The sequence below is a fragment of the Antechinus flavipes genome, chromosome 3, assembly GCF_016432865.1.
Source record: "Antechinus flavipes isolate AdamAnt ecotype Samford, QLD, Australia chromosome 3, AdamAnt_v2, whole genome shotgun sequence".
NCBI lineage: Eukaryota > Metazoa > Chordata > Mammalia > Dasyuromorphia > Dasyuridae > Antechinus > Antechinus flavipes.
This window is the reverse complement of record NC_067400.1, coordinates 76,183,038-76,189,102: the sequence shown is the minus strand read 5'-3', so window position 1 is coordinate 76,189,102 and position 6,065 is coordinate 76,183,038. Positions and strand designations below refer to the sequence as shown.

Genomic DNA, 6,065 nt, shown 5'->3' with positions numbered 1-6,065 from the left:
CATTCAGATGTGTATTTTTTTATGCCCACTGATTTTGATAGGCCAACCCTCATAGTTTTAGCCACACAAAAGGAAATTAATTAGGAAGTTTTCCAGTACCAGGTTTGGTATCAACCCTTGGTCCATTGTTAAAGATATTTTCTTTTTTTTTAATTTTTATTTAATAATTACTTTATATTGACATAAAGATATTTTCTAAATGGGATCATATTTTACAAGCCTTTTAAACTGTATTTTTGTTATTTTGTTTTTTAAAAAATACTTTTGAAAACTGGAATTGGAATAAAATAAAATTAGTGGAATCTACTTCCTTTTACAAAAATCAGTACTCTTTTAAGGAATATAAGGAGTCAGGAACTCTTTCCTTAGACTTCTGTCAAAGGATCAAGTATGCCCAACTGAATCAATGAGATATTCTTGCTAAATATCTTTTCCCTACTATAGCTAAGTAACTCTTCTGTGTTAACTATTGTGATCTGAGTCTCATTTCATTCCACTTCAAACCTGAAGCCTTAGCCCATTCTGATTCAGCCCCTGATTCCATCAGAAGAGTCAAATAAAAAACAGGAACCAGTTAATGCCAGGAACACACAGAAAATATTTTATTAATTTCCAGATTGAGAAACGACGAGGGTAAACATATTTTAGTACAAATCCATGACTCTCCTCAAAGAGCCCACTTTGGCATTCATGGCCCCCCAATCTTGGAATCTTCTGTATTCTCCGGGTCTCAGCAGATATTGTCTTCCTCTGTAATTAGGCATTTCATAAAGAATCCAGCAGCCCTCTAACACATTGAGAGAGTAAACCTCATGGAAACGGAGGCGATCTTGGAGGGAAGAACAATCTTCACTGAGTTCTACCATCTGGCCCCTGTAGTCTTCCCTCTCATAGATTCGGATTCTGTGGGACCCAGTCTGTTGGTCCCATCAAAAGAAAAGGTAGAAAAATAAACAAATGAGAGTTTGTCCACATTTAATTAACAGTCATATATTAGGTTTGTTAACTTCACCCTTTCAAAAGACCATTTATTATATTTCTCTGTACAAAGTAGAATTTATAAAATAATCATTCCATTGATAGAGAGTTGAAGAAATATAGAAATAGTAACAACATTCTTCACATGACACAATCTGCTATCAGAAGAACCAAAAGTGTACTCAATTGCCTAAAATAGTCAGAAAGCTTCTGAGGATGACATAATTACTTGATTACTATGTAGTCTTCAATCTGTTCATCTCATGGTTGAAAGGACTGCCTTTTTAATTTATTAGCTTAGTAATATTTTTGATCCTTGGCTTAGTTTGGTAGGAAAACCAAGTAAAGCTAAGTTTAATCTATTAAGGCTATCTCCAAAATGAATGATTCAACATTGATTTGAAACTTAAATCTTAGAAAATATTTAGAATGTTTGCATTTATCGAGAGAGTAGGATTCTATGGTATTCTGACAGTGTATATCTAAGTCCCTGTCATTTTTTATTGGGACATCTCAGACTCAAAATACAGATCTTCTTGAATTTAAATATATATATTTCCAAGAACACCAAAGTAAAAAATGCAATGTATTTTAGTGTACACATTGCCTGAAGGAAAGAGAGTGGACTAGTTTAAGGAAAAATTTGACTTCTCTCTTCCAATTTTCTGGTGTGGTGACTACCTTCTTTAGCACTTTTTTTTCTTTCATGTGTTTTGTCTCTTGAGTACTTTTTAAATTCCTTGAAAATAAGGATCATGTCATATATTTTGTAACTACTATGGCATCTATTGTGTGTAGTGCATATACCATGTTTTTGATCAACACTTGTTAATATATTAGCTATTGATCACTCTCTTATTTATTGAAAAACCTTTATTAAATTTGAGTAAAATAACTTCTTTTTAAACTTCTTCTGAACTCTGCCAGATATTCTGAATATTTGCTTGTCAACTCCCCATACAGTTTTTACATGGTTTGAAAATTTCAATTTGAAGTCCACTGGCCTTTTCTTGGTATTATAGTGTTCTAGATTTAGAAATGAAAGGGATCTTTGGGTCCACTGAATCTCATTTACAAATGAAAATACTGAGGACTGTGAAGGTAAAATGAATTGCTCAAAATTTAACTTTTGCCCCAAAATGGCAAGTCTATGATTTGAACCTTTTGAGTCCAAATCTATACACTCACATGAGGGATGATTCTGCAGGACCTGATGGAGTCATTGAAACCCATCCACTCCTGGTAGTCAGGATACTCTCCCCTCCTCAGGTAGTACTGACAGCCTGAATAATTGGGCTGCTCATAGATCATCCAGTTGCCACTGTCAACCCTCACAGAGTTGCAGCGACTGAAGTAGGACTGGAGGTTGGAGTGGTCGCTGCTGCACTCATAGTAACGGCCCTGGAAGCCACGATCTTCGTAGAAGGTGATCTGAAACAGAAGAAAAAGGATCATGGGCCGGATTCCTCACAAATTACATGTGGGCCAATTCCCCAAAGACATTCTGTGGGATCTTCAAGCTTTGCTCACCTTTCCCATGTCTGTGTGATGGCTGATGCTGAATCCCGTGCTAGGGGCAACAGCAGCGACAGTCCCTATATATATAGCAGGTTTGCTGCTGCGTCGGCAAGAACAATACAAAAGAGGCCCAGCGTGGCTAGTAAGGGGATTTTCACGTTCTCTTTTTCCTGTTCTGTATCATCATCCGTAGGGGTTCATTGTATGTTTTGCTCTCATTCTCTCTCGTACATTCGAGTTGTTGTCCTTGGTCAATACAGGGATTCCTATTGAGGTCTTTTAAAGAATTATAATTTGGGACATTGTCTACTTAATAATAGAGGTAGAGCTTCAGCTGTTTCATATAGTCTCTGCTTTTGGAAAATGGCCTTGTGTCAATCACATTATATAGGATAGGAAGAATGGAAAATGTGCAATTAGAAGAAGAATATAAAAAGTTATTTAATATGGGAAATGTGTGTTAACCAGGGGAAACTATTCAATTACCTCTATGTATTAATATTTAATAGTGGATTCCAACAAGAGAAAATGTTAGATTTTGTGAGGGATTTAGGTTAGCTATTAAAAAGAGATTCCTGATACAAAATTATATAAAATATTGCAATGTACTAGTAAGGAAATCCGAAGAATTTCCTCCTTTAAAAAAGGGTAAGAGAGGCAAGTAGGTGTCCCAGAAGACAGAGTACCACCCCATGGGAACAAGAGAATCTGCATTTAAACCCATTCTCATGTCTTTGAAGTTATTAGCTATGTGACTCTGGGAAAGTCATTTAACTCCAATTGTCTAGCCAAAAAAGAAAAAAAAAAGGAAGGAAATTAGGAAGGAAAGAAGGAAGGAAGGAAGGAAAAAGAAAGACAAAGAAAAAAGGCTGAAGAGTAGAACAAACACCTATGTATCTGTTTGATATTGGATCATTTTAGTAAGAATTTTATTAAGAATCAGATGGACTTTTCAAGGTTCTTTCAGATTTCAACAATCCTAGGATTAAAAAGGAAAATGATTTTAAATCAATGCAGAAATAATGGATTTTCTATTTTTCCAGAGTGAGCAATAATTTAAGCAGGCCAGGTCAATAACAATGTTGATTTTATTCATTTAACTTTGCCATATTTGCCTTCACACTGGTCACCCTTCATATCTGCAATGTACTTCCTAATTATGTCAACCTCAGAGAATCCTCATACTTCAAAACTCAACTTTAGCATCCATCTTCTACACCTGATTCCTTCAATTACTGTCTTCCCTCTTAAACTACCTTGTATTTATTCTCTCTATATTTATTCTATATATGCTTAGATAATGTAGTCATCTGCCTGGTAAAATATAAGCAAGAATAGGGATTGTTTCAGTCTTTATATTTGTTATCTTCAATGCTTACTACTCTGCCCAATATGTAATGGGTGCTTAATCAATACTTATTAATTGATTGATTGATTGATTGACTGAATATAGTTTCAATGTCATTCCTTGTGTCTGGAATATACTCCCTGTTCATCTCAGTTTCACAGAATCCATTTGCTTTTTAGTATTGTTATAGAATAGATATATAAAATATATAGAATAGCAGCATATATGGTTCTGTTAATTTTGCTTTTTTTACTTTGTATCACTTCATACAAGTTTTCCTATGTAATAATAAATAGCAAGGATTTACATGATGTCTTATTATTTGCTTTACCAATATTGTCTCTTTTTATCCTAGGATATAGGTGCTATTATAATCCTCATTTTGTAGATTAAGAGACTGAGGCAAATAGGTTAAAAGATTTGTCCAGGGTCACACAACTAGTAAATGTCTGAAGACAGATTTGATCTTTAGTACTAAAGTCCTTGACTCTACATTCAATGCTTTATCCAGTGGGCCAACTAGCAATCTATGTTTCTTTGAATTTCTTAAATTCTTTTTTATATAAAGCAAAACTATTCTGTTACACTCAGACATTATAATTTGTTAGCCATTCTTCAACCATTAGGCCTCCATTTGGTTTCTACTTTCTTTGATATTGTGAAATAGTGCTACAGTGAATATTTTGTTATAAAAATACAAATCTTTAATTCTATCTTACATGAGAGGCATATGGTGTGAATACAGCATCTGAACAGTTTGGGATGCATTTTAATCTGACATATGGGGTTTCTAAGCTGATCAAGTTATAAAATCAAGATACTTTTATGTAGTGAGCCCAATAAGAAGAATATTCTTGGTTGATTATATATTTATCACAGTTCTTATGCCTGTAACCCTCAAGGACTTTAAATGAAGATGAAACAAAACTGGGGTTGGCCAATACCAAGAAGCAATAATTAGAAGCTGAGTATCCAATTATATCACAGATTTATTAGGCTGGAATGAAGACTAAGGGACAGAGAACCAGCCTGGAAATCAGTAGATTTGTGTTCTAAAATTGTCTGTATTATCAACAAGCTCTATAAAATAGCTTGTGCTCTCCTCATGTGCAAAGTGAAGAACCGAGATCGAAAGCCTAAGAAACACTTTAGTTCTAAAATATCCTTTCCAACTTGCAAGGTCATTTAATACACTGAAGACTGGGGGAGGAAGAAAGGGATAGAACATTTAATAAACATCTACCATGTGCTAAGACTTTAAAAAACATTTGATTTGATTCTTGTATCAACTCTGGTAGGTAGACATTATTATTCTCATTTTACATTTGAAGAAATTGAGTCAAAGAGATTAAATGAGTTGACCAGGATCACATACCTATTAGAAAATAGATTTGAACACAGGACTTCCTAACTTCAGACCAGTTTCTCTGTCATTTAGTCGTTTTTAGAATATAGATCAATTGGAATCCATGGAAGTTTTTCAGTGTTTTTGTATCTAGTTTTTTATCATATTAATATACAAGAAACAATTCAACGAGTGTTCATTAAACACCTACTATTTGCAATGCTTATTTCCTTTGTTTCTGTCCGTGACAAATAATTACGACAAAAAAAATGTTCCAGTATATAATGTCCTTAGATTTTCCATAGATAGGAGATCACTAGTTGTGTATGCTAAGAAAGTATATGGTATAAATATTGTAATGTCTGAATCAATAGTCAGTAGGCTCCTTGGAATAAAATTCAACAATGGATTAAAGACAAGTATGGAGGGGAGGGGGAAAAGGAGAACAATGAATAATAGCTAGAGAAACGGAATAGGAAACAAGTGTGTCTAAATCAGAGGCAGAGTGGGCAGAATTTCTCAGTGGATGTGTAGTGGAAATGTTCCAGGAATATCTAAGTAGGAATTGGAAGAGGCAAGTGTTTCATGTAGCTAAAATGGTCAGTTACTAAAAGCTTGGGAATCAATTTACCCTGAATCTGAGGATAAATCCTGTAGAGTTGCAAAGATAAGACTTTGCTTCCTTAAGCATTATAAAAGCTGGTTGACAAGCCCCAGACTATTATTTTGTTGGTGGAATTTAGAAAGAAAAATTAAGCTCCTCAGTGAGTATAGAAAAAGAAAAACCAGGCAACTGAACAGAGGAATCTGGTACTGAGCCATTTAAAGAATTTGTTTTCTCAATATTATTTTCCTAATAAATGTAAAGATAGTTTT

General features: G+C 34.2%; 1 protein-coding gene across 1 annotated transcript; it reads right to left on the bottom strand.

The window, feature by feature from the left end:
• Positions 1–526: 526 nt before the first annotated feature.
• Positions 527–2,517, bottom strand: LOC127553168 (gamma-crystallin D). The gene is made up of 3 exons (XM_051983672.1): positions 2,509–2,517; positions 2,167–2,409; positions 527–917 (listed from the first exon to the last, which is right to left on the bottom strand). Exons 1-3 carry the CDS (start codon positions 2,515–2,517, stop codon positions 645–647), a joined length of 525 nt encoding a protein of 174 aa, XP_051839632.1. The 3' UTR covers positions 527–644.
• Positions 2,518–6,065: the final 3,548 nt, after the last annotated feature.

Excerpts from the sequence above, each read along its gene's own strand:
- LOC127553168 (XM_051983672.1), bottom strand. Across the intron at positions 918-2,166 it reads CCTGCAGAATCATCCCTCAT|ACTGGGTCCCACAGAATCCG; the intron begins GTGAGTGTATAG and ends TGGGACCAACAG.